Source organism: Caloenas nicobarica, chromosome 5 (genome assembly GCF_036013445.1).
Source record: "Caloenas nicobarica isolate bCalNic1 chromosome 5, bCalNic1.hap1, whole genome shotgun sequence".
In the NCBI taxonomy this organism is placed as follows: domain Eukaryota; kingdom Metazoa; phylum Chordata; class Aves; order Columbiformes; family Columbidae; genus Caloenas; species Caloenas nicobarica.
The window spans coordinates 16,523,292-16,550,578 of NC_088249.1; the positions used below are offsets into that span (position 1 = coordinate 16,523,292).

Below are 27,287 nucleotides of genomic sequence, written 5' to 3' on the forward strand. Positions count from 1 at the left end.
AATACGATGCGGGGGGCATTAGTTTTCTTTCGTCGTTTCAGGAATTACCTTTTGGCACATTCCTCCACCTTCCCGTCTGGGCATCCTGCCCCGAAATAGCAGGACAGTTCCGACGGGAAAGCGCAGCCGGCGCTGACCTGTTCGTGGCCGACGCACCACACGCGGGCACGGCCTGAGGGGCTCCCAGCGGCCCCCGCCCCGCCCCCGCCCCAGCCGGGCTCCCCGGCCCACGCGAAACACGCTCCGCAGCCGCACCGGGGCCAGGCGACTCGCCGGGAAGCCCGTGGACTACAACTCCCGGCGTGCTTTGCGCGCGAGGCCCCGCGGCCCTTTGAGGGCGGGGGGGCGCTGGGCTTGCTGGGGCATGTAGTGCGGCCGGGGGGGGTGTCCGGGCGCTCCTCCGCCCGGCCGCGATTGGCCGGGGCCAGTCTCCGCCCGGCGCGGCCCGCGGTCGCCTCGCTCCGCGCGACGCCTGCCGCAATCACAGCGGCCGCGGCGGCGACAGCTCCGGCGGCAGCGCGGTAAGGGCCGGCCGGCGGGGGCCGCGCTGGGGGAGCCGTGGGATCGCGTTGCTTGGGGCGGGGGCGTTATCATAGCCGGCCTCTGGCCGGGGCGCGCCTGAGCGAGGGAGCCGTGAGGGGCGCCGGCCCGCCCCGCTCCCCGGCCGCAGCGCTGCCCGGGCTGGGGAAGAGGGGCCTGGCGGGGCCGGGGGGCGGCCGAGGGGCGCTGGCTTCCCCCGCCGGCTCGCAGCGCTGCCAAGCCCCCGCCGTTCGTCCCGGCGCCCCGCGGCTGGCGGGGGCTGCTGGGGCCCGGCCGTCAGAGAGCGCTGGGGCCGCGCCGGGACTGCCGTTCGGTCGGTTCGCAGGGTCCCCCCGCCTTGGGCCGCCGGGGGAGCGGTCGGTGCTGCCGCCGTTGCGCCCGCCCCTGGCTGCTGCGGAGCGGCCAGCTGCGCCGCCGGGGCTGCCCTTGACAAGAGGGTTCGGGGCATGGTTGTGTTCCCGGTCACGGGGCGCGTCGGGCTCGGAGCTGTGTCTGAGCTCGTCCCTCTGGAAAGGGCTTCACGGGGAGAGGGGTCAGCGGCTCGTCCGGAGGGACGGGGCTCAGGGCTGGCACGGGAGAGAAGAGGGAGAACTGGGGGGAAGCGGCAGCAGCAACGCAGATTTAGTCCTCGGCAGTGCATTTTAACGGGGCGAAAAGGTGAAGTAAAGAATTTATGGGTTTTCTGCAAAGAGCCGATGATGCCCGAAAGGTTCTGCGCTGTGGCTGCAGTTATTTATAGCTGGTAGACAACCCTGCCGTGACATGGAGGTCTGCTCGGAGTTAGTAGCACCAGTCATGCCTAGTTAGGATGGGACAACAACGTTGGGCGTCTGTATTTGGGGGTTAAAACAAAGATTACAGTGAAGATCTGAAACTCCAGGATAAGCTGTAGGAAAAGACATTCGGAGTGCAGGAATCTCAGACTTTCTGCGTAATCACTTCTCTAGAATTTCATTCTGTCCATGCTCCAACCATTTCCATGTTTGTGGAGCAGACATGCTTACCCTTGTCTGACTTATTCCTCTACCCTCAACCCCCGCTGCCCCCTACCCCAAATCATGCAATGTAATAAGTTATTCACACAGTGTTGCCATAGTTGTTTTTTCTACCATCAAAATGTGGTTGCAGGGGCTTTGTGTATTTCTAGACACATGAAAGTAAAGAGCAGAAGCAGTTTTACTGAAGTCTTAAGATCTGTGAAATTTGAATCTGGGCTTTTTGAAGTGCATGGAAAAAAACCCATCCCCTAGACAACAACAACAACAAAAATCTAATAGATTATCACCATCCTAGGAAGCATAAGGAGTGATTTTATTTCCCCCTCGTCCCAGTAAATGGTGCCATCTCTGTGCTGCTGAAGAAGACAACTCTGCAAACAGCAGAATGAACTTTACATAAATGTATTTAAAAGTCATTTAAAATAATGTTTAGAAGTATTTAAAACCATTCTGGTTTAACATAATTACAAAGTCATGTTTTTACAGTAAAAGTCACACATCTTCAGTAGCTATACTAATCTATTTTACTACAAGTTCTAACCAAATTAAGCTGATTCATAAAATGGTTACTAGTAGATTTTGTAAAGAATTGTTTTGCAACAGAGACCATAATCTCCTTCAAAATGTAGCTTATTAGAGTTTACAGTGATAAAGACTTTTTCTTTCTACCATACAAATGCATAAAGAAATTCAGACTAATTCTGCAGGGGCTTAATCACATGTTTAGGTGCTTCAGTTTGTGTAGCAGCCAGCACAACATGTAGGCAGAACATTGCTGACAGAGGACTGCAGACATCGGTGTCTTGGGAGGAGGGCTATCCTGAATGACATATTTTGTGGAAATCAGCGTCTAAATGTTAACAGTGACAGGCAATATGCAAATACTGTGTGGGAAAAGGAACTGTGTCTGGATTCTGAAAATGAAGAGGCTAGTGATCATAAGAACAGCTGAAAAGAGAGATTTCCAAGAAAAGCTGGAATGATCAACTGATTAGCTTAGGGCTGTTATTTTCCCCAAGATTACTGTTAACTCACTTATTTCACATGAAGGGGAAATGGATAAATGGTTCCTCTTTACATGGCTCTGAGAGGCTGTGCTTGAGGTATTTGGAGTTTAAGGTACAGAAGTGTCAACATCACTCTAAGCAGGAGGGGAAAATACTTTGATCAACTCAAACTTCTTTCTTTAGGGTGGTACCCTGTTCTAAGTTTTTCGATCTTAGTGGACTGTTTTCCCAAAGGAAATTTGAGAACTGAGGGAACAGGCCGTTGACCAGAAGAATTGTTCTAGCAGCAGCCAGCCCCTTCCAGATGTGGTCTTTCTTAAGCATCCCTCACTTATCAAGTCAGAGGTGTGTGCTAGCCATGAAATGGGAAGCGGTCAAGGTACCTCTGTCAGGAAAAACAGGTTTAAAGAGCTGAGTGAAATGTTCTGGCCAGAGCCACCCAGTTCTGGCCATGCTTCTTGCCGGGACTGTGCAAGCAGTGCAGCAGCTGCCTGTGTGTGTGCTGTGGTTCTGCAGGTGGAGATCTGCTTCTGAAACCACTGTGTCTGAGAGATAAGCCTTTTTCCTGATGTGGTCTCCAAAGCAAAGTTAATTAACTCTTCTACCAGAGAGACTAGGCAGAGCTGATGAAATCATCTCACGTTTTTGGGCATCAGCCAAAGCTCCAAAATGATCTTGTAGTGAATTTTCAGCTCTCCCCATGTAGTCTCACTCTGCATGTGTTTAGGGTCGCATGTGACAGATACTGGATTCCGTTGCTTTCAGAAAAAGGCTTTTTATGTACCTGTGGTAAGCTGGTTGGCTGAGCTGGTTTCTCTTTGAGTATGACCTGAAGACATAGCATGTGATGGGAACTTTCCCTTGTCAGCTGTAGGTGAAGAACTCAATCAACATAACCCAGAACACAATCTTTTAATTTGCCCGCCTGAGCACTTGAAGGTTTTCCCTAAAACAAGCAGAAACATGGAGGTTTTGTTTTTTGGGGGATTTTTTTTTTTTAGTACTTAGAAACACACAATGAAAGACCTATTCCCACTGCACATGTGTTTAATAGTTAAACATCTTTTAAATGCTACTCAGAACCTTGGGAACCTGAGCATTTATTAATCATGGCTTATTAGTGAATTGTGGTATGTCTAGGGATTTTTTCCCTTCTTTCTGGAATTAATTTGATTTAATTATTGTATAGGAAAAGACAGATAAGTGGGATTATATGTCACTAATTATCGTAAAAGAGGATGCCTGGCTACTAGGATCTGCCTTGAAATTAGCCATGGTGTTATATGGCCCAGTGAACAGCTGGCAGCAACACGGCTTCTATAGTATGTCCTGGATTTGAATTAATGATTTACACCTCTAAGAGCTAAGTATCATATGAAAGGATCTCCAGCCCTTCAGCAATTGTTTGAACCATTTATTTTCTCTTTACATTTTTCATATAAATATAAGTAATGTTTTTTGTTGGAGAAGTGAAAAGTTGTGCTTTAATGAGCATGGAAGAAGTTTCTTCTCATGAAATAGATACTGAGCTCTGAGGGATCTGTTTGCATGAAATTCAGTTCCATATTCCAGTAAGTCAAACTCAGTTAAGATTGCTAAGCAGAGCTAAAATATATTTATTTTGTTTTCTTGTCTAATGACATTTCAGGAGTTAGATATACCTGAAGCTGAATATTGAGAGTGAACAGGCTTGTTGGCCCCTGGTGTATTGTGGCACTTTATAAAAGTTTTAAACAACTTGGACTAATTCTTAGCTGTGCTGTAGGCAACAGAATAGGCAGGTTTTGTGGATGTTGTAAATACATTATATCTTCAATGCAGTTGTTAGTATGTTATTTGTCTTAATCATCTGAAGAAGGCAGAGTTGCCATACAAAGCCACCTGACAATAATGACAAGAATGTACAGTTCTAGCCCAACATGAGAGATTGTAACTGTCTATCAAACTGCAGCAAAATTCTGCTTATTCCTTCTTATCCACTTAACTGCTTAAGTAGCTAATAATTCAACAAACCTGAATTGTTCAATTATAATGTATTGTTCTCAGTCCCAAATGTCATGCTTGCAGGCCGTGACAGGAGTGGCTTATTCCTGAAAGATAAACTTCCTAGATTTAAATGAGTTTTTGGAAGAATACTTCTCTGTTTCAGCCTCATTTGAGTGGCTGCAGATGGGTGGTTTTGACTGTGGGGAACTGAGGCTGCCTTAGATAGTGTTTAGTTATTTGGTTTAGTGATAGCTTTGACATTGTGCCTTGTGACTGTGTCATATGGATTGGTAGTTTCCAGTTTTTATTCCAGAGAAAACCATGCCAGACTTGACTATTCCACCTTTTACTATGATTCCTCTTACACACATGTCAGCAATGATCGACCTCCAGAATCTCCTTCTTGTAAGTAGGCCAGTGTAAAATCACATCTCTCAGTGCGTGAGGAAATACACAATCTTGGTGCATGTGCCAAGAGTATGCAATTCTTCAGGGAAGTTTTCTTTATGAGTTACATGTCGGATGCAGCAGACCTGAGACTGTGACCAGTATACATAACCTGTCTCCTCCACACTCAAAAGCCCTGAAAAGCAAATCTTTGATTAGATATGGCCAGATTGATTGCTTTTATAGCAAGTGCTTGATCAGACGGTCAAGGTGCTCAGGAAGTTCTCTAGTGGGGACACTGCTTGTGGTCCTCTCAAGAAAGTAGTAAGAGCCGTTTCTGCATGAGCTCAAACCTCCTGTCTGGCTCTGCTTCTCTGAATTTGACATCCTTAGGTGCAGACACATTTCTCTCGCTCTACATCTTGTGCGAAAGAGACAAAAATGCTACTCTTTCATGTGGTACCGGTTCACATTTGCTCTCCACTGCTAGCGCAGCAGGTTGCACAAGCAGCGTGAGGCTCTCGCGGGCGGCGCTGCCCGCAGCCCCGGCAGCTGGGCCGGATCCCGTGCAGAACGGCAGCGCGGGCACAGGGAGCTGCTGTGACACCGCCCAGCCTCCAGCAGTTCTCTGCATCTGTGCATCCTTGTGCCTACATCACCCCGCGTTTGACTCAATAATAGTGGGCTAATTGCCAGTGAGTGGAAACCAGAGAACTCCAAAAGCAGAGAGCAAGACAACAGTATTAATCTGAAAAGGTTTTGTCTGTGAAATACTTGATAGCGATTGTTCTGTGTTTGAGGCTTATTCATTACCAGCTATTATAGAACAAAACAACCAGAGGGAACTGAAAATCTTGGTTGTCCTATTCAGAATTCTTTTCTGTCAGATTTGAAAGCTGACAGAAAACTCTTGTAACTAGTAGCTGCTTGGTGCTAAAGGAAGATAGGAGCAGAAATTGTACTGTGGGTTGAATGGTCTGTAAAATACAAAAAAACCCCACAACCAAGAAAAGCTTCTAGTTGTGATACCGTTGTCTATTTTGTGTTTGTTTTACTTGTTACTGATGTCCTCTCATCTACTTCTCTCAAACTTCATTAGGGTTGGGTTTTTTTTCTCTCATTTGTGGAGTAAATAAAGAAGAGAGATGATACTGAAAGTGGTTGTGCTGCTGGGCTGTGCTCTGAGCATCAGCACATTCCCCATGGAAGACCCTGAAGATGGAGGCAAGCACTGGGTGGTGATTGTTGCAGGCTCGAATGGCTGGTACAACTATCGACACCAGGTAAGGACCTCTGCTCCCACATGCTGGCCACACTTCAGAAGATGCCTGCTCTGGGACTCATAGGGAGATGAGAGCTGCCTAGGCTAGTTCAGCCCTTCTGTCATTTGGGCAAGTGCTTTTAATTCTGGTCTTCCAACAGTGTGTGCAGTTTCCAAAATGAACAGCAAGCAGATTGACTCACAGCCTGGTCTTAATTCTTTGCCATTCTCACCCATAGACTTTGCTTCTTCTGCTCCTTTTACTATTTTTTTTTTTTTTTTTTTTTTTGCTTGCAACTGTGTGCAGTCTTTCATCTTTTGAGGAGCTGCCTTTAGCAGGAGGAGCAGTATTCTTCCTCTAATCACACCTCTGCACCCTGGGAACCTGTATCATTTAGTCTAAATATTCTATTACTAGCCTAGAGGATCTGACCCTAACTTCCAGGTGAATAAGTGATGTCTTGAATTAAACCTCATTTTGAGACATATTCTGGTTTCTTCCCATTTGTTTTCCTCTTTTCCTTATATTATGAAAAGCTCCCTTCTCTCCAGATAAAAAAAATCTGTGAACGCTACAAATGCACACTATGTTTTTGTGGGGTGGAGGACATGCAGAAGGGGCTTCTTTTAACCTGAATCTGTTTGCTTACTATATTGGACAGCATGGCCTCAGAGCTGTGTTGGCACAACAAGGATGTGGGGTACTGGGGTGCCGGGATTGGAGTGAATGGCAGAAAGAAAAGGGAACAGGAACTCCTGAGTTTGACACTGCTGTTAAAACCAGTATTTTGTGGAATTGTGATGTGAGTGTCAGGATGGACAGGATTAAATGCAAGTGATTTAACTCTGATTAAGTTCAAGACTTACAATCAGCAGTCAGGAGACTAAGGCAGTTTTTCCCTTTGGGGAATTCTTGGGCAATCCCTTAAACAGATTGATCTAGAGTTAAACACAGTCTTTGCTTTAAACTTGGAACTACCTCTTGCTTTTCTGGAGAACACGGTCCATTTAATTCTGATTTATGTACACATTTGTATATTTCTAAATGTCAGAAAAATAGCTTGCTAGACTATTGTTGGTTAAGGTGAACTTGGACAGGGATTGAAACACCAGTGTACAGAACCAGCATTTTGAAAGGTAAACTGTATTAAATGCACTGGGTACATCAGTTTGATTTGCTGAGCACTGAAACTTTTACAGTATTTATTATGTTTAATGTAACTGCCTGTAAAATCCTATCTATTTGTGTTGAGGAAGAAATGAGCCTTCCCTGTGTTGGGCATGCTGGGTTTTGTGTTTACATTTTTCTTCCCCCTCAGTTCACAGTCACTTTGGAACTTTCAGCACAGTGATGAGCTTAAAACTGAATGAACCAGACTGACAGCCTTGTTGCGTCTAAAGAAGAACCTGTTACTGCCAAATGCTAGCTCAACACTTTGACAAACTGGTTTTAGGGATTTTGCCTGCTCCTTGCACTGTAGCTATCTCCCGATAACCATAGTTAAGGTGTTACAGCCTTAGTATAAACCATTCCTATTTCAAATTAAGTCTGGAAAAAGATATCTTAAAAGTTGGGATCAGAAAACAATTATAAAAATACTAGTGTTGTATTTGATCACTGCCTGCCCTGCAGTGTCTAAATATAATTACCAAGTTGTGCTGTAGTTGTTGCTACTACTGTATAACCAGTCTTGCTGACTTCTCTCCACTCTAGGAGGAGTTAATACCACAACATTTAAATAAAATTACATTTTTGAAGCTGTGGCTCATGAGAATTACTTTTCTACAGTTGCCCAAGCATAAAGTTCATAACCTTTCTGTCAGTGAGCCTTCAAATGGCAAGTATATCTGCCAGGTATACTGGAGTTATGAAGAACAAAAGATGCACACTTCCGTATTTGTCTTTTGAACATGCCAGTTTCACAGAAGCAAATTAATATTTGAGTGTGTTCATGCTTTGCAGACAGTTACGTAATTGGTTTTCAGTGTTAGCAAAATGAGAACGAGATTTCTTTAGCACATTCATTTTGAAGATAATGTCAACTAACAATGCAAAATATTGTTGTTTTTCATTAGAATAATACCTGTACTGTCAGAAAGCAAAGCAGTGCTCCAGGATTGCAGATTAGTGTAATTCTTTGCTTTCCAAGGGAAAAACTGCAGAAAAAAAATGTTATACTCTAATTCACTTTCTTCCTGCCATCATCTTTCTTCCTCAGAACTTCTCTGCTCTAGCCTGTGTACAAGTGAATTTGTGGATGTGTATGTTTCTGTACTCGATGTAATTTTTCTTTTAAATTTATTACTGGACTAGTTGCCATTCCCTACGTGCAACTAAGCACTCATATTATGCTTTTGTAATCTGAGACCTCAGCAGACACATCTGTGTTTCAATTGCTCAGTAAGCTGTTCAGGGCACAGTTAATAAATGATGTTGTATGTTTGTGTTGCATTTATATTTGGTGAGCTCTAGTTGTTTTACATTCCGTCTGCACACAAGACAGTCAAAACATAGTCTGTTGCCTTCTGCAATAGTTACCTGGTGGCAGTGTGTGTTCGTCTGACTGAACAACCATAAGAGGAGGAGAAAAAGATTACACCTTCAAAAATATCTCAATTTCATACATGAAAAGCTGTAGGGAAAACAGTCCATTATACGCTGTACAGACCCCATGAACAGTAAGTTTGTAAGGACTGTGCACACCCTGTAAACACTGGGTTTGCACCTGTAACCTCAAAGAATCTGAAACTTCATCTTGGACTTGTAATTCAGCTGTAAGTGGTCTGGATCCACTATCAGTGGTGCAAACCTCAAGTGTAGACAAGACAAGGAAAAAAACCACTGCACTTATCCATGAGCAAATTCACACCTTGTAGGTACTTGTTTCCTCTGTAATTGCTAAACTGGGACTGTTCCTAATCAGGATGATCTAAACTTGTCTTACACATTTATCTCATCAAGTTCCTAAAATAAATTTTAAGTGGTTTGAATAGCATACAGCCCAATGTGACAGGCTTACTGTCTTTGCTAAGCTCGCTTGTGTGTTGCCTTACGGTTGTGGCTTCTCAGGTGTTTTTAGCCATATCTTCATGTTTTTGATTAGAGTTGCTTAGGCTGTGGAAGGACTATCCATGTGCTCTTCTCTGTTCCTCAGTAGTTATTCTGACTTCTCTCTTGCAGCTTTTTTATTACCAGACTGGCTGCTATTCCCTAAATGCAGCTAAGCACTCACAATATACACCAGAAAGAGTACTCCCCCTATTCCCTGGGAAAGTGGCTCAGCTCTCTACTGTACAAACAGCTCGATGGGATTTCTCTGGAAAGCTTAGTGAAATCCATGAGCAAATACAGCACGCAGTGCTACTGGTAGATTTAGAGAATGAGCCAACAAACTAGTTCTCAAGAGAAATAGAATTTTGTGTATACTTCTGCCTGTCCTGGGAGATGATTGTAACAGCTAACTCAAACCTAAAGTTGGCTTCACAAACAGATCAGGAGGAGACAGACCAATGCTTTCTGCATACTCCAAAAGACATAGTCAATGTCAAAACCTGATGTGAAACACAGTCTTACTAAAGGTGCAGTACCTACTTGAGGAGAAAAATAGCTGAAAAAGTCTAACAAAATTAGAGTGCTGAAAATAAAAACATTTGTATTTGCATACATGGGTTTATTTCCAGTTGTTGATTTTATTCTTATACTTACCGAGCTTTATGGGCCAGGGACTGTATTTGTTGAAGTGTTTTGACACTACCAACCAGAGCAGTATCTTAGTCCGGGACAGTCCTAAATTCTCCAGTCTTGCAGGTAACAGGCATTGAAGATGCCTTGGCTACTTGGCTTCAATTAACATTTCCTCGCTGTGCTTAAAAAATTGTAACTGAAGCTATGGGAAGACCTTTCCTAAGCTCTTAAAACAGTTACCGTTTTTTGCTGATTTGCTGATGTATGTTTAAACAAGGGAGTGAAACGTGGCTGGCATTTCAGACATGTTCTTCTACCATGCTCATATATTAGAGTTCAGTCTTTTTTAGGCCATGGCATTTCAGTTTACCTGTGATGGGAACAGTGCCACTTTGCACATGCTTTTTAGCCATGAACCCAGTGGTCATAAGACCAGAAGTAACCAATTTCAGAGAAGTCCAAGCTTTTCCCTTTAGGAACTATTTATGCACACGTGTGTCATAGAACAACTTGATTTTTCCAAAAATTCCTCCCCCCCGCCAAGCAGTCTGCTTGAAAGCTGTGTCACTCAAATGCGTAAACAGTTGTATGGCAGAGGAAAGCTGAGATTTTTTTTTTTTTGCCTTTTAGAATTTCCTGAAAGTGTACATTTTGTGAAAGAAAATGTCCATCCCAGGAAAATAGGGGAATACCACCTCTGATTCCCATGCTTTCAAAATCTGGGAGTTAATTGTTTAAGCACATTTAAGCATAGATCTGCCATAGAAATTTGCTGATGTAGCAACAGGTTCAGACCTACCTGCTGATGAAAGGTTTGAACAATGACATTGACCGTGTCTGTTTTGGAGCTGGCATGTGAGGTGAGTTGTGCATTAGCAGCAATCATGGCCACAAGAGTTTGCATTTAGTGACAATTTATTCAGTAAATGTTCCCAGCATTCCTTGCACGTACTAAACCAACAAGAATAATACGAACAAGAGATCCGGAACAACATGAGCTGTCTCTTTTTGGGTGGTTCACTGGTACAGCTATGCCAGAAGTATTTCTGGAAGAAACAAGGCTCAACCAGCAGTATTGGAGGGGCAGTTACACATCAACAGGAAATGCTGTAGAATCACACACGCCTCCCTACTTTAGCAGCAGACTGTTGCTATTCTAGTTTTATAGAGATTTATTTTTTTTAACTTGTACAGGGGGGAACAGGAGGAGCATGTGACCAGCATGACAGGTGGCCAGTCAGGTCAGCTAATTCTGTGCAAGGAAACCAAGACAGAAGCTCAGAACTGCCCTGCTTTAGCCAATGGAGTTTTAGCAGCAAAACACGTTTTTGCTTCTCCGGCCTCTGTTGGTGGTATCATTACGCTGCCAGCAGGTACAGTTCCCTTAGCAAAAGCCTTAAAAGGCTTGGACAATCCCCAAACAAGCATAACTTAATGTTGAGGAATCGATTACATTGATCTGTTTCCCTCCACAATGGGGAATTTAACCCATTTACATTTACCACTGATGTCTATTTTACTGTTTACTGAGTAAGGACGTAGTGAGCAAACAGTCAAATCGGAAGGAGAGAGGAGGCAAAAAAGGCTGATAATATGCATTTATAAAGCTTAACTAATTTTGAGTACTTTGGTATTGATTAAAAACGCCTCTGAAGTCCCTACTGGCCAGTCACATGTCTATGGGAGCACAGACACTTGTTGGTTGAATATGTTGATATTATATCACTATAGTATGCCTAAGGATTTCTGTGTTGCTAGCCTGTAACTCTTTCTGTCAGCATACCAGAAGTGTATTATGTCTTGAGGGAGAGAGGGGGATCTATGATCTACTCATCAATCAGTGTAGAGATGCCCTGTGATTACTGTTTTCTTCTGCTTTGCTTGCATTGCTTCTGAAATTCAAACATACGTTTAGTCACACCTGCACTTTGCTGTTTCATATTGCATGTGATGCTTTTGTAGCTCTGTTTAACCTCTGCCTTTTGGCTTGTTGAGGCAGCAGGTGGTGTATTGACATACAAGGACATGGAGAACTATAAACAGTGGAGGTTGTCTGGGAGAGGTGGAAGAGAACATAGGCTGACCTGTGTAGTAGGAAATGGAACTGCTTTAGTAAGAACAATTGAGCATTCAGGGTTAGTCACCTGAAGAGATTTTGCTGTGGGAGAGTTCATTATCTTTGAATGTGCCTCACCCTTTGCAGAATCTTGCACAACTATCCTCTCTCTTCAGCTTCAGCCATACTTACAAGACCAAGGATTATAAAGTGACAGGATTTTAGTGTTCTTTCAGTTAAACTAGTCAAAATCACTAATACTTTAGAGTCATCTGAACTTAGGTAGGTCCTCTTAAATCACTTCAGTTTGATTTACAAACTAGTAAATTAGATTAATTCAACAGAAGTAAGCTTTAAAGCCTGCTTCTTGCCTGCATTCAGAGTCTGCATTTCTTACATGAGATTTTTTCCATTAAATCTATACAGCTTTTCTAGCATGTGCTAGGTTGTAGTTCTAGAGTTTTAGAATGGTTGTTGATATCCCATTAGGTCATTCACAGACTGCAAGTCTAAAAGAAGATAATTATTTGGTGTGGAGTTACCAAGAATTTAGCATTCCGATAGAGGTTTGCATTTACTGTAATATCACTTTGATGAGTATTGTTATTTCTGCGTCATGGGAAGATGGTTCTGTAAAGAAAATCTGCTTATTCATATCCTGTACAAATCAGTAAAAGAGCCCAAACAGAAATTCTGCAATTCTGTTTTCCACTGAAATCTGTTTTCTTGCCCTGAAGTTGCTTCAATATTACTCTACGAGAAATACATAATTAAAAATTTTTGTTACCCAAAATTCTCATATAGTAAACCAAGATTTAATAAAATCTTTGCAGAGATGAAATTGGTAAACCATACTTGCTTAGGCCATGGACAGTCTTTGATGCTTAGTCATGCAGGCTTGGTACAGAACTAATTGAAGTTGGTAGAAATCCAAGTCTTCTGCTTGGCACAGTTTGGATTTTTCTGGCAGTGCACAAGGTTTCCATTTAGGTTTTATCAGAGAACGGAGAACATTGCTGAGAACCTTTTGCTAGATTTTTTAATCTATACGAAGTCTGAAGTAACTTCTGGTTTCTGTTTAAATAAGAAATCAAAATAGGTAAATGAGAGAGAAATTTTGATCATAGTATCTGTTATTAATGTAACTACTCCTAGTTAAAGACGTTGAGTTTTGGTTTAACCTGTGCATTTCAGCCCCCTAGCAGCCCTCAATCTCTTATACTCAAATGCAGTTTCTTTTGGACAACAGCCTGCTTTTTTTCTTCTGGTCTCAAAGGTAAAGTCTCTGTTAAAGCCAGTAATGAAAATCTGCTTAATTTCAGGCAGATGTGTGCCATGCATACCAGATTGTACACCGGAATGGAATTCCAGATGAACAGATCATTGTCATGATGTATGATGACATTGCTGATAATGAAGAGTAAGTGATGAATGTGCACTAATCACACGCTATATGGTTACTACAAACATGCCATAGTCACCAATGTGTTTAACTTTGTAGTAGTTTTGTAAGAAAAGCCTTTAAAACCACCTGTGATTTACATAGAGACGTTTTATTCAGCAGCACAATAATTCTCCTTTGAAATGTGCTCATGAGCTTTCTAAGCCTTATTCCACAACACAGTCAGTTGTGGCACCAAAGACTGCAGAGCTTCATTGTTATGAGAGTAAGCGATCTTAACTCCTGGGCGTACCCGGGCGTAACAGTTTACAGGAGTTAAATAGCCTAAAACAAACGTAGGGAAGCTCCCTGCGTGATTTGCAGGGTTTTTTTAAAAGACATTATCAGATTAATTCCCAGAATGTGGATTCAACAGAGAAGTGTACATGTCCCATTCTTGATGACTGTCTAGAGCATATCATTGCTTTCTATATAAAACAGTTCAGTTATACAGCCTCTAATTCTGAGACGACTTCAGCAGAAATGAGTGGACTTTACACACACAGCAGCCCTGGGGGCAAAGAGTGAAGGGCACAGGCGGCAAGACTGAAAGTGGAGAGATGATAGTATAAGAGACCACCCACCTACATCTTCAGATTAATCATCGTGGTCTGAGGTGGGATACCGGAAGGTGATCTGAGGGTAAGGACACCTGAGGCAAGCATATGTAACTGACTGAAGTGGAAAGGCCTTTATATTCAGAGATCACTTAACAACACATGGTGACAGTACCCGTACTCTCTCTCAGACAAGCTGCCCAGTCAGGACAGTTTAAATGGTTTCCCAGTTGTTCTGTGATCATTGTATGGCACATGGCTAATTATTCACATGATTCTATGTTCTGTTTAACTTTCAGAAATCCAACAAAAGGCATTGTCATCAATAGACCTAATGGCACAGATGTGTATGCTGGAGTGCCCAAGGACTATACAAAGGAGGTAGGCATGAAACACCATTCAGCATTAGCCCATGTCTGAGTAAATCCTTTCAGCCTGCAGCTTACACTCCGACATATAGTATAAAGCCTCCAGCTTATGCACCTGCATGGTTTGGTGTGCAGTTTGGTGTTTTTTCATAAGATTAATATAAACAATGGATGCTTTGAAGTGAAGCAGTGGTCATAAAACTAGACCTTTATACTGCTTCTGTGCTGGCATACGAAATAAAAGGAGGGAAAGTCTTGCATTCATAAATGTTGTAACTCAAGCTGAAGAACACCTGCGTAAGACTAATTGTTCCATTAAATTAGATCAGTAATCCAATCACTTGATGATTTCATGATCCAGTGTCCAAGTGAGTCATCATCAATGATGGACTGAAAAGGATGGCTGGCTAAACTTGCCAGCCATGCATGGATTCTGACTTTCAGAAGCCATCTTTCTAAATGAAGATTTTGTTGTTGTTTTAATGATCAGATTTAACTTTAATCCTCTTAAATCCTTAGGACGTTACTCCAAAGAATTTCCTTGCTGTTCTCAGAGGAGATGTGGAAGCAATGAAGGGAGTGGGATCAGGAAAAGTATTGAAAAGGTAAGAGAAAATAATTGCATGTGTAGTTTTACTTTGGCACTGATTTCAAAAAAATAAGAGGGTAAATTCGAGCAACTTGACAATCCAGCAAGACTATTGATGGCAATTCTAGCTCATTCACATTAGAAATACAATGGTTCTGGTTTCTTAAACTATCCAGCACCAAGAAGCAACTGCTGATATTTGACTGGTATGGAGTGCAGTATAGATTAAGGTATAAAAACTCTAGTGGATAGTATCAACTGTATTAAGGTATTTGTTATTTAGACTATTTTCTTTTGCAAGAGTGGCTATTGAAAGAGAGTTTTATTAAGGATTGGAGACTTCTAGAAAGGGTTTGGTTTAAGGTACACGAACAGTTGTATTAGTCACCTGAAGTACTGAGACTCAGCAGTCAGTGGCAGAGGAAAGGAGATCACTTAAACAGCTCATCAGGTCAAAGAATTGCATTTCTAATCCCAGCCTTGGTCTTTGTGGCAGATGTAAGGTTGAGGTTTGGAATGTAATGAAATTGAATTACAGTTTATGTTTAATGCAAAAAAATCTTTGCAAGTGAAAAAGTAGTATAAGCAATTAACTTTGTAATTGATGTATTATGCTTAAGGTATTTGTAAGCTCAGTTACACAAATGATTATAAGTTTGGCAGTATTCTGATATATGGACAATAATAAATTGTAGACCGGCTAAATAGAATGTAAGATCTATAATTAATGGATGTAATTTAAAAGCTTATATAACTTTGATGATTCAAGAATAAAAGCAATATATTTGAGGGCCTAATTATAAGACCCCTTGGAAGGATACCTTTTGTCAGTTATTCAATTGGTTCTACAGAGTTTGAGATATGAAAGTGTGATGCCTATTTACTAAGGTGTTATATTTCTGACTCAGTACTGCTGGTGAAGAGTTATATCATGTTATATTTTTCTGTATACAGTATTTCCTGTAAAACCTTTAAGAATTTAGATTTGACGATTTGGAAGAACCAGCCTAAGTAAAGAAAAATTATGTAAGTGCCAATCTTCAGCTGGCAGTTTAACTTTAGAGACAAAGCAATGAAACAGAAAAGAAGAATCCTGCCCTGGCATTGGGGAGAATTAAAAAATGAAGGAACAGGACAGTAGTCAAATAACCTGTTGCTCCCAATTGTTTAAATTTCATCCTGAAAAACTGAGAAAGAAAATTATATATTCAAGGCGTATCGGCAAAAAGTTAATAAATTGCTGCAAAGTTACGGGATTGTTCTATTCTAGTAGCTGGAATGAATCAAGAGGTGACTATAAAGCATTTTTCATTTAAAAAAAAATGGACTTCAGAGCACACCTCACCTGTGAGAGCTTGGTGTCGCAAGTCAAATAAGGGAGTGGCTATGCAGAGGTCCAAAGACTCTTAGCTACCGGGGAAGACAACTCGAACCCACCTAGAAAAGTCAAAGTTATTTACATTTCGCCTGGGTCGAATTTTTTGCACTGAGGCTCAAGAGCGGGAGCCAGAAAAGTAAAAGCCCAGCCCTTCTTTGTTAGGCTCTGTTGTGTGAATTCCCAAGTGATCTGACTTCTGCTATTGGGTGGGACAAGTGCTCAGTTATCCTCTGCCCAGAAGGCTTCTGGATTGTTTTCCAGGTTGTTCCCTAACCAGCAGGTTATCGGCCAGACAGAAGGCTGGACAGTGTCCCCTTGAGCTGCTGCAGTCGTACCTCTTTGCCATTAGGAAAGAGCAAAAGCTAATATGGATTTCTAGACCAGTGATACCAGAAGAAGAGGGGAGGGTTTGGGGTCTCCTCCCAATCTATTCACATCATTTTATCTTTAATTATCCCTGAATACAGTACAAAAGCAAAATCCCTTTGCAGATCTGGCTGTTAGGGCAAGACCTTAGTTTCACCCAAACATGATCTGTTTGGTTTGGAGTGCAATAAATATCTACAGCAAGCAGTGTGCTGCACAGATGTTAGGGAATTGGAGCCTGGGAGCCGGGAGTGCTCCACCGGCTGCGGAGCCACTTCACGCAAATGCCAATCCAGCCTGACGGGTTAGGCACGCCAAGTCTTCATGGAGACGTAGGCTGACGCTGATTTGCCTAAGTATGGCCATACAGATCACAACAAGGTAGTACATAAACATTCCGAAGGATCTTATCAGATAAGTTTTTATGGTTTGTCCCTGTGTTACTGGCGCCTCAGTATAACTTAGTTATAAAAACATTCCTTTTTTGTCAGACTGCTACAAATGCCCGCAGTGTAACAGATTCTTCAGATAGGCATTAAAAAACAATCGTGCTCCCACCACGCTCGATGTACCAGCCCCTGCCCAACCAGCAGTCAGTTTACAGTACGAAACATGAGGTGTAATTGCTGTATTTCCCATGCTTGGGAGACTCGCCTGTACCCCTGGTTTCATTCCTTTTGCAGACGCTCATCTCCTCTCGTAAGCACCCAAAGTAGTACGCTTTGGGAGGTAAAAAAAATTACCAGGAGGAGGGGGTGCTTCACCTGTATTATTTTCGAATATTTGCATGTCTTGGCATTGAGAAGCAGGTTATTGTAATGAAGATTAGGTTGGGCTGGTTAGAAAGAATTTATTTGCAATTTTTTCATTACAGTGGTCCCAAGGATCATGTGTTTGTTTATTTCACTGACCATGGAGCTCCAGGACTTCTGGCTTTTCCTGATGATGATGTAAGCATTTGCGGGGATTACTTTGTCATAAAAAACATCCTTTTAGTGACATACTAAAATAATAAGTAATAAATGTAAAACACAAAAATGTTCAATGCACTGCGATATGGAGGGTGGGAGGCAGAAAAGGAGCAATATTCTCCTTGTCACCCCAGACTGGATTTTTTCCAGTTTGAATCTGAAGCACTCAGGTTGAAATTATGTCATTTTATATTTCATTGGACATTGGTGGTCCAAACAGACTGTTTTACACAGGTACGATTTGGCTTTCTGCTGCATTATGCACAGCATCTGAGACCATTACTCACCTTTTCTGGAGTGGCAAATACTAGAATGTTGTATTTCGAAAGGGCAAACCCTGCATATATTCAATGGCAAACAGGAAACATTCACAACAGTTAGTATTTATTCCTATTAAGTGAATTGTGTGTCTATTGAGTATAAATGGTTTTAATATAAGCCTTCTTATTTTACAGCTTCACGTGAGGGACTTGAATAAGACTATTTGGTACATGTATCGTCACAAAAAATACCAGAAGGTAAACAGAAGTTGTGAAATTAAAAGAGGAACTGCCGTGGAAGAGAGACATTTGTCTTCAGTTCGAGAGTTGTTTAAAGCAGGAGGAACCTGTTGCAGTGCAATGAAATTTGGATTAGGGTTTTGCATTTACGAGGATTAATCCTCTCCATATTTTCTCTTTCCATTATTACCTTACTGTATATTTTCAGTCAACGTTGAGACATAGCATACTGCCTTTAGATAACGGTATATATTCTGACCAACCATGGAGAAACAACATCCGTAAACACCGCACCCTTGTAATATGTACCTGACTTGCTCTTCCTGTGCTTTGTTGGCTTCAGACTGCACTGTTACTACAGGAAGCTTGTAGAAACTTCATGTTTCTCTTATAGTGACTAATATAGTTTAAGAGACTGTACCTCTTGTCAGAAAATTCTAGGCATTTATTTTATCGCAAGTAGTTTTAAGCAGAAAAAATAGTATTTAGAACATTTTAGTAGCTTGCCTTTTAAAGCAATTTTCTGTGGTAATCTGTCTCCTGTGGCTGGCTGTATTGAGGAACACCTACATGGCCGTAGGTCTAGAAATGCTGCATTCAGTAGTGGTGCATTGCTGTGCCTGACGACTGATTGTGTATTTGATTTGTGCTTTGGGCATTAGTTGGTAGATCCCTGTGGATTCTATAGAGATTAATAGCATCTTTTCATTGTGATTATGTTTTCCCTTTCCACATAGTTTAGTTCTCCAAAATGAAAAATTGATCTGTTTGCTTTTGTGTTTTATTTTGCAGTATTACGGATAGCTTTTGTTTCAGGGGTAGCAGTACAGGCCAACTGGCTACAGCTGAAAAGCACTGAAGGGCTTTTCTCCATTTCCTCATGGAGTTCCTTAAGGTCTCTGATTTATTTTATAGATGGTGTTTTACATTGAAGCATGTGAGTCTGGATCTATGATGAATCATTTGCCTGATAATATCAATGGTGAGCAATCAGTTAACTTACTGGACTTAAATGTCACAGCTTGTCACAGGCAGGGCCTAAGCAGATACTACGTCAAGGATAGGTTCAAGGCACTATTATGTACAGTTTTAGCAGGGAAGCACAAGAATTATAGAAAGCAATATTTTCCATTTATGGGAAGTTCCTTTTAAAGCATTAATGGAGTCTTATAAAGTCTAACAGGGCTTTCAGTTTCTTGCAAGTGGGAAGTTGAAAAAGTATTTCTTTTCAGGAACTGTGTGGTTGCCCTTGACTGGTAGCAGTTTTGTTATACTGACACTTCTCAGCCTCAGCACTGCTAAGAGCAGGTGTGAAGCTCCTACCATCAGTTTCATTGAGTAGCAAAGGCACTTGGGAGACATCATTGCCCGGCAATGTTGCCACACTCATTTGCACAATAACCCAGGAAGTGGAACTCAGATTTTTCAGGGTTTCAGAGTTCTTTGCTGCAGAATTGGGAGCTCAGCTTTGGTTAGGACGAGGAATCACAATCTTGTCAAACTCCTGTTCTGTGGCAGGGGGACTGGGTGCTCTGGCTTTCTTGTAGTTTTGAAGCTGTGATTCCAGGGAAGACCAACCATGTGTCAATCCACGGCTTCCTGGGGCTTTGGGCCTGGAGTGTGCTGCCTGGCACCCACCTGGGCTGCCTACAGCCCTATCAAGGATTTACACGATGTTCAGACAGAATGTTTCATACTGGAGATTCTTCAAAATAAACACTCAGTGGATCAGCATTTTTCAAAGTTTGTTCAATTAGAAATTTCCAGTCTGGGGATGCTCTGATTTCGCCACCAGCTCTGCCACAGGCTTATGAGGGCAGAAAATTGACAATATATGTCACTATGCAGTTGTCTTCGGCAGCCTTCCGTGCTCACTACTTAGTGAACATTTTAAAGGGTGCTAAGAGCAGAACTTTACTACACAGACAGGATTTAGGACTTTTTTGGGGGCTTTTGAACTTGAGGTACATTCAGAGTAGAAACAACACTCTAGCTATATATTATAAAAGCATGCCTAACACCTTTTCACTTTGAAACATGGACTTTCCTTCAGTTACACAAGCATGCTATGAATTGACTTTGGCAAAAAGTCAAAATAGCTTTTGTCTTAATAACACCTGTAAAGACACGTTTTCTGTATTTCCACTGCGTTAGCAATGACGCCTTTGGAACAGTGTGCTTGGGGCAGATGCCGTAGTGGTTTGATTTGCTTTTCTCTCAGTGTAGAGTGTTATCTAAGAAAGGATACTACTTAGAAGGTGGCCTTTTCTGGGAGAAAAGATGATTTATGGGATTTATTCCCAGTTTGGAAAAAAAGTCCTCATTATTGTAATAAAGAAAATTAATATATAGATGGTTGTCAGTACCCAACATTGTCAGGCAGTTCTTTGAGTAGGAGATTTTCCCCTAGAAGTGTGTATTCGTCTTTAAACACCTCAGACCACACATTTGGCAGCAAGGAAGGAGGTCTTGCATCAGCACTGAGACAGACTGAACAGGGCGATTAACAGGCTTCTTTCCTTCCTGCTACTTAGAAGTAAACGATTGAAAGCCGGAATACTTAGGCAAATATATCATGTGCGGCAAAGTAATAAATCATTTGAGGGATTAAAAAAACAACAAAAAAATTACTTTCAATTTATCTACAGTTTATGCAACAACAGCTGCCAATCCCAGAGAGTCATCTTACGCGTGTTACTACGATGAGGAAAGGCAGACTTATCTTGGTGACTGGTACAGTGTGAATTGGATGGAAGATTCAGATATGGTAAGTTACTTACATGAGGCTTCAGCATGAAAAATCACTAGGCTTTTTAAAAATAGCTCTTTTACAGGATTTATTAAAATCTTTGTGGTTTTATGAGACTGAAATCAACAAATTGAGTTGGTAAAAGTATTTATCTACTATTCAGAACCGTGTATAATCTTCATTTGGGCAACTAACCTTATTTATGAAACTAACTTTCAGAAACATACTCTTCTTTTGCTATTTATAAAATTAGAAACTGTCTAGTTTCAAATTCACATAATCTTGATTTGCTAATCTGAGACCACATCTCCAAATTTGTTAAACAACTGGTCAGTTCAGTAAGTTGTACCTCTGCTTCAGGGATCCTTAAATACTGATGTGTGGCTGACCCATTTGTTAGCATAATGGAAAACAGTAGTAATGAAACAAATCTGAGATTCATGTGCTAGCCTGCTCCCTTCTTGCCCATTTGCTGGAAGATTAAGAGATCACTAAAAGCAATTGGAGAATATGCTGTCAAATTTTCATTTCAGTTTTTACTTTTATGTCTTTCAAAGGCTGTATAACACTTACCCTATTATTTCCTCCTACTAACTGGCAGCTAAGAGTCTTCCCAGGTTTCCTTGCATTTTTAGAATAGCTGAATTTAAGTATCTATGACCACATGGAAGTTTCTTCGTGCAGGAGGATCTAAGAAAAGAAACACTCCACAAGCAGTTTCAGCTTGTGAAGAAACGCACCAACACCAGCCATGTGATGCAGTATGGAAACAGAGTATGTATTGGAGTGGGCTTCCTGGTCAGGTATATCTGAAAAACTTTTGTGCCCCGTACTTTCATCCCTGAAAAAAAGAAAAAAATCACTGTAAACTAGCAAGGTTGATTTAGAAAATGAAACTGTTCATCTCAGAAGACCACTCAGCATTTAAGAGCTGATGGTCCTGATGCTAAATAGAATGCAGCCTTGTGTTCTGCTTTAATTCAAGGAGTCAGGATAGAAGTTGTTCTCCAAGCTCTGCCAGTGATTTAACACTTGAACCAAGTACAAAAAGGGTATTTACCAGTTCCATATGAGTATTAATGAATAGTTAAGTACATTGATCCCTCAGATGGGAAGACCTGAGAGGCGACATATCATTTAGAACAGTCTGATTATTCAGTGTGTTAATAGGAGGACAAGTTAAATATTTGTTTTAAAAAAAAAAAAAAAGGTTAAAAGGTTACTTAACTTGTCTTTTTCTCTCACGGTGAGTTTTGGAAATAAAAGTTCCCTGGTTTTTGGCAGCCTTGGCCTTCGGTTAAAAAACCTAATGTGCAAGCACACACACTTACAACCCTATGTTCTACTTTTATTTCCTCTAATAAAGCAAGTTTAGAGAGTTAGGTTTGCATGGCAAAGCGAAGACAGGCTGCCTGCTGGGGGTGACTGACCATTTCCATTTGTTTACATTCTAACCTTCAGAGCATCTCCTCCATGAAAGTGATGCAGTTTCAGGGCGTGGGGAAGAAAGCTGCCCCCATTTCTCTGCCACCTGTAGAACACTATGACCTGACTCCTAGTCCTGATGTGCCTCTTGCCATCTTGAAACGAAAGCTGATGGCTACCAATGACTTTTATGAGGCTAAGAAGATTGCTGCAGAGATGAAGGCACACCTGGAGGTAAGCAAAACAAAAAAAAATTAAAACTATACATCAAGTCAGACTGAGGGATTGCTTCCAGTTTTTGAAAATTGCAACAAAATTACTCGTCAGACTGGTAACCTCTAGGTGATGTTTTACTCTTCCTTTAAAATTCAGCTGTCTGTTCCACAAGGCACATTCAGTAATGATTAGCGAGGCAAATGTAAGCAAATGCAAGAGTCAGTCTCACAGCTTTTATTGCCAGGAAATTTCTCATCTGCATCCATAGGGATTCTTGCTGTGAGGAGTTGTTCATGTCTCAGTAGAACTGAAGTCTCCTAAATCAAATAGCTCCTGCAGAATGGTGGCCAGTATTGGTGTTGTCTTTCCTCTGGCAGAACACTAGAAGCACAGTGAGTGATTTTGGGTGCCAGGAGTCTGACTTTCTATCTTCCTAGTTTTCATTTGTCTGCTTAAAGACAGATCCAAATGACTGTGCTGAAAATAAATGGCAAAACTGGGTTCCTTAAAGAGCCCAAGAGTTGAGGGAGGTTTAAAGAAAGAGAAATTTAATTCAAAGTCTTCAAATTAGGTTTAGAAAAAGCATGGTTTAAGTTCTTGTTGGCTTATGCACAGGTGAAAGAATTTATCCAAGAATCCATGCGGAAGATCATCACCTTAGTAACAGGATCAAAAGAACAGACCGACCAAATTCTGTCAGACAGAATGACCATCAGCAATTACGACTGCTACCAGTCAGCGGTGAACCACTTCAAAGCTCATTGCTTCAACTGGCACTTACCCTTGGTAAGTCAAGCATTAGATGTAACCTGATGCATGTACTGGTGAAACAAGCACAGTATTCATAAGCAGGTCTGCAAAATCAGCTTTTATTAAAAAGCTAGCTTGGGGCTAGTCGTAGAGCTTAGTTGTGGAGGATGTGAGTAGTGTTTTTGAAAGCAGAAAACTACTTCCACTATGCCTGTAGATAAGCAAGATTACTTAAAACCAGAAATAATCCCTAACCTTTACTAGTTAGTGGTGTTCCTTCATCAGCTCCCCCCCCAAGAAATCCCAGTGTTAAGTATGTAATGCATTTCTGCTTGAAGCATCACTACTAGCAAACCAGAAGCACAGCATCACCACTGTGAATTCATAATCCCAATACACTCAGTTTTCTCTATTATGATTGTGTGTTGCATAGTTCCTTGCAGTAGCCTAGCTGCTACACCCATGTTCTTGTTGAATTCCTGAGAGACCCTTTTTAGTTTAGAGGGTTTATTACTGTCTGCTCTTCCTGGGATCCCAGTTGAAGACCAAATCCTGTTGTGATGAGCCCTGTTTAGACAAGAATAAGAGTTCAGTTCCTACTCCAGAAAATCCAGTCCTGATGTCATGCAGCATAACCTAAGCAGGCAGTGGTGTGTGGTAGGATGAGTCAACAGCAGATTGATTTTAGCAGAAAGGAATAGGATTTTCTGGCAGGTAGCCAAGATTTAAGTACTGTGTACAAATCAAAAGCAATTGCACTCCTTCAGTTGGAACTTCTAATCAGCCAGGCTATTAGGAGGCCACATTGCCCTGTTAAACTTTTAGTTCCTCTTTAGTGATTTTTGTTTGTTTTTGTGGGTGTTTTTGAATGAAGTTGGTTAGGTAGGTGAGCCTGGCCTAAGGGGGCGATGTTCAGCAACAGCTGAATTTACCTAATGAAGTTCGAAGAGCGATGTATAGAGAAGAAGGATCCATTTAACCTAGTACTGGATTGTTAAGACAGCAAATAAACACCTTAAATGTTAATACCATCTCTAAATCACTTCCACAATTTAGTTTAGATAAACAACACCTGCTATTTGTCATTGAAATTATTAACAATATTTATTTATTTCAGTATGAGTATGCACTGAGACAGCTGTATGCCTTGGTCAACGTTTGTGAAGGAGGATACCCCACTGACAGGTAACGAGGTTCCCAGATACACAGTGGCTAGCAAACCAGGAGCTAAGAGGCAGAGGAAGCATAAGACTACAAAGCTGCTTACTTCTTCTGCTCTGTTGACTGTTTTGTCAGTAAAGTTCTGACTCTAAAGTTAGGAATGCTAATTTTGGAAAACACTTAATTATTAGTTGCCTCCGACTCATAATGATCCAGTTCCCCCGTAACCCTTTAATTTCCTTGTTGAAGACCCTCAGGGGAAATAACAGCCAGTTGGAGGATCCCAGTGCACCATGTAACATACAGTAGTGTGACTGGTGCGTTGTACAGGACAGGGTGTTGCCCTGTAACTCCTGTGTGATCTGACACTGAAGCAAGGTTGGGAGCTGCTGTATTTTCTCCTCTGCCCCCTCAGTTGCTGGCTCAGACCAGCACAGCACTGCTGGGTTCTGGTGGGGAAAGGGAATATGGTGCCAGGGCCTTCATCGGTGAGCGTGTGGTAGGAAAGCAGGGAAATAATGGCCCAGGCTGACCCTTGTGGTGCGGTAGAGGCAGGGGAAGCAGGTGTTGAACTTCCGTCTTGGGATTCGTGGTAGAGTATGGGAATCCTAGCTTGTGAGTCATGTGAGAGGAAGAAAGGGAGCGAGGAAAGCAGATGGGTAGGGAATGGGAGGGTGGACTGGTAGTTGAGGCTGTGTGCACATGCGGCCCAGAAGGTGAAGAACTGCTGCCCCAGCTCCTGTGGCATTCCACTGCAGTCAGTTTGGGAAACAATTTGAGAGCAGAGCACCTGAAGAGTGTCTCATCATTATTGTTCTCTGTTGCAGAATATGCCTGGCCATGGATCAAGTGTGCCTTGGGCACTGATGGAAACAACACTCCTTGCTATAGCCCTTACTACAAGTGATAACTTTTCATAACTGTAATAATCCAGACTTTACATGCATGCAATGAGAGTCAACCTCTGTACTGGACCTGTGCTGGGAGCTGGGGCTGCTGACCAGGAGCACTTGCCAGTGCTCTCCCTTCCATCCTCACCTGCTGGCAGCCCCTGGTTTGACAGCGGCATTTTGGCAGAGCGCTCGGAGCCTTCAAGATGGATGATTTGTTTCAAAGCACAATGCTTTTAAAAATCTCTGGATGAACACTACAAGCCACCTATCAGTGATTACTAAATCTATGCTAAATTTAAACATTAAGTCATTAATTCTGGATTTTTTTAATACTATTGCTAGCTATTAGCTTTTTAAAAAAGTTAATGAATTTCATTACAATGACCGATTTGCAGATTGGTTGAAGAGTGAAAAAAAACAAAGCTTATTCTTTAAGTTTTAACTCCTTAACCGTTTAAAGAAATGAGTTGCATTCAAGAACTATCAAGTGTGAACAGCACAGTTAAACTGTGAACAGTAAAATTCTTTGTGGGTAGAAAGCACTATTTCCCAAAGAAAAACACAAATATCTAATGCTGTAAATTTAGCACCAGTATGATATAATTAAATGTATATACACACAAGCCTGTGGGAAGTCATAGAGTACAGGAATTGCCTGTGAAAAATAATAAATTTGACGGTTTCATCAACCTACAGGGCAATGCAGTGTTAGACATCTTGTGTCTTGAAAAGGAATGAAAGCTAATTTAATTGTATGATGTTGCATTAAAAGGTTATCTATACCTGTAAGCCTTTTATAAAACAGGTCATCTCAAAAACCAACCCAACAACATGCCAAACCCACAAACAAACAAAAAACCAAAACCCAAGCCCCAAACAAACAAAACCAACAAAATAAAAAAATCTCAAAACCATCAACAACAAAAAGTATCAAAAGCCTAAAATTACATTTGAAGGCACCACTCCTCAGAGATGACTCAGTAAATAAGCTGGGGAACAAATTAGAGGTTAGGAGGTGATTCAGAATAGTTTCAGGATATCCATACCTTTTTACCTGTGGAGACAGGGTACAGAAATACTTCTGGGTTCTTTCCAGAGTATGTTAAAACATGCAAAATTACCTCATATCCATAGGAAAAGAAAAAACTTTGGAGAAAACTAAGCCAGCATCTGCAGGATGGAGAGAGTTCTGGGTAGCTCCACTGAGAGGAAAGGGGTTGTAGGGTGTTTAAGTGAAATTACATTTCTATAAAGAAGAGCCAGATAAAGCCAGGAGCATTAGCACTTTCAGCTGTCTGCTGAATGAGTGAGAGAAAGTCCCAGAGAACATGTAGTGTCAAGATGGATGGGGTAAGTTAAAAACTATATGGAACTGGGCTTTACTGCATTAATAAATGAAAGTTTACATCTTGGGAGTTGTTGAAAGTTGAAATATTTGATGCTTTTCAGATGCTGCTTGTTTCTTTTCAGCTGTAAAGCTTTTTTTTTTTTTTTTTTTTAGCAGAAATCTAAAAATAGAGTGACATTTTTGATTGCCCAAATGTGTTGCAGGTGTTCCCCTGATGGCAGTAGGAAGGGTTGGCCACACAGGACAGCTTTCAGGCAGTCTGACCGGTGTGAGTGTACCAAGAGCTCCCAGTCACTTTGGAAGAACAGGAAACATGACTCCTATAAAGCCCTGTTTGATTATATACATGGAATCTGCCAAGTTTTACACATCTCTGCTTTTAGAATTGTTCTCTGTTCTAGAAATCCAGCCTGCTTTCTCAGGCACTTAGCGTCATCAGTTCATAGTTTTAACAATTTTCTTCACCCTTTAGAAATACCCATTTTCTTCTGGAGTATTCAGAGAGGGCTTTTTGGTCTTCTGGATTTTCATTTCTAAAGTGCAGAGGGGGAGCTGGCATCCCTTTGCAGCCAAGGGTTTCCAGCCATACTAAGTAGGCCTCAAAAAGTAATTACCAGATGAAAAATTAGCTGCCAACACACATTTTTATTTTCAC

General features: G+C 41.6%; 1 protein-coding gene across 1 annotated transcript; it reads left to right on the forward strand.

Moving 5' to 3' along the window:
• The first annotated feature begins 430 nt into the window (after positions 1-430).
• On the forward strand, positions 431-26,737 carry LGMN (legumain). The gene is made up of 14 exons (XM_065636412.1): positions 431-521; positions 6,018-6,201; positions 13,243-13,340; positions 14,218-14,299; positions 14,806-14,891; positions 17,494-17,569; positions 18,046-18,108; positions 19,006-19,072; positions 20,739-20,857; positions 21,524-21,613; positions 22,301-22,498; positions 23,096-23,266; positions 24,348-24,415; positions 25,219-26,737. The coding sequence occupies exons 2-14, from the start codon at positions 6,064-6,066 to the stop codon at positions 25,256-25,258; spliced, it is 1,296 nt and encodes a 431-aa protein (XP_065492484.1). The 5' UTR covers positions 431-521; positions 6,018-6,063; the 3' UTR covers positions 25,259-26,737.
• The last annotated feature ends 550 nt before the right edge of the window (positions 26,738-27,287 follow it).